At 35.6% G+C, this 1,224-nt stretch overlaps 1 protein-coding gene across 1 annotated transcript; it reads left to right on the top strand.

The window, feature by feature from the left end:
- The first annotated feature begins 6 nt into the window (after positions 1–6).
- Positions 7–972, top strand: LOC102210131 (ladderlectin-like). The gene is made up of 4 exons (XM_005755228.1): positions 7–46; positions 167–301; positions 453–564; positions 847–972. The coding sequence occupies exons 2-4, from the start codon at positions 182–184 to the stop codon at positions 915–917; spliced, it is 303 nt and encodes a 100-aa protein (XP_005755285.1). The 5' UTR covers positions 7–46; positions 167–181; the 3' UTR covers positions 918–972.
- The last annotated feature ends 252 nt before the right edge of the window (positions 973–1,224 follow it).

Raw genomic sequence — 1,224 nt, 5'->3', positions numbered from 1 at the left:
GGAAACAGATACTTCCGCTACTTTCCCTTTCACTATAGAAGCTCAGGTAAACAGTTATTTGGATTCACTATTTACTCTTTCTCTGTTTGCTAATTTGTTTTCTGAAGTCTTGCTTTGTTAAATCGCAAATCTTGAAATTTCTGGTGTCTGTTTATCTCCACTACAGAGACACTGTCAGTCCATGCATTTAAACCTGGCATCTGTACACAGCCTTGGAGAGTACCGCAAGATTCAGAGGGTCATATATCGTTCCACTCACAGTTACCCAGTTACATGGATTGGAGGCTCTGATGCTCAACAGGTATACTACTCATAATTATGCATGGTCTGACAGTTAGAAAGATTACTCTAGCCATAGAGAATTGGGCTTTGAAAAACAGTCTCTCTAAAAACAAGCTACATGCTATGAATATTCAATAATGTTTTATTGTCGATTTTATTGCTTTTTCTAGGAGCGTTATTGGTTTTGGATTGATGGAACTCCTTTTACATACGCATACTGGTGTCGTGGAGAGCCTAACAACATTGGGGGCAGAGAGCACTGCCTACACATGAACTGGACAGGTGAATCCTCAAATGAAAGTATTCTATGAATATTGAGGGGAAAATGTTGTCAAAGTATCCACGATTTCCCAAATAATTCTCATTTATTTGGCATGACAACTAGTAACAAGACAGCTGTTGTATTATTTTTTTTTATCAAATCAAACTTGTTTTTTAAACAACAATTACACAGTGTTGTGTTTTCCACAAATTTAATGTTTTTATTTTAATTTCTTTTAGTATAGATTTGTATATGTGTAAATGATTATGGTTTCAATTAATGTCAATGTTTGCTGCTTGCAGGACTGAAGTGTATGAATGACAAATCCTGTAACTATCGATACCCATTTGTCTGCGTCAAGAAAAGAAGATAACTCCTTGTCTGACGTGAAGCTATAGTTCACCAAACAAAGAAGCAAATAATCTCAATTACCCCGGAAGAATCTTTTTTATATCTTTACTCCTTTTATTTTGCTGTAATGCTACATAAGGAATGAATCGGCAAACGCCGTAACCTGGAGCTGGATTGTCTCTTTTAATAGCATCAAAATGAATGTGTAATGGAAAGAATGCTTTTAGCAAAACTTCATTCGACTGCATGAACTCTTCTTTCTCGCCTCCATTATTAAACTCTTAAGCATTGAATCAAATTGGTCTGTGAGTCATTGTTGTATGTTATAT

This window comes from Pundamilia nyererei, unplaced genomic scaffold, assembly GCF_000239375.1.
Source record: "Pundamilia nyererei isolate P.nyererei 1_Seehausen unplaced genomic scaffold, PunNye1.0 scaffold01087, whole genome shotgun sequence".
NCBI lineage: Eukaryota > Metazoa > Chordata > Actinopteri > Cichliformes > Cichlidae > Pundamilia > Pundamilia nyererei.
This window is presented reverse-complemented; position numbering and strand designations above follow the sequence as displayed.

Excerpts from the sequence above, each read along its gene's own strand:
- LOC102210131 (XM_005755228.1), top strand. The coding sequence starts at position 182 with ATGCATTTAAACCTGGCATCTGTACACAGCCTTGGAGAGTACCGCAAG. Across the intron at positions 302-452 it reads GAGGCTCTGATGCTCAACAG|GAGCGTTATTGGTTTTGGAT; the intron begins GTATACTACTCA and ends TGCTTTTTCTAG. Across the intron at positions 565-846 it reads CCTACACATGAACTGGACAG|GACTGAAGTGTATGAATGAC; the intron begins GTGAATCCTCAA and ends TGCTGCTTGCAG.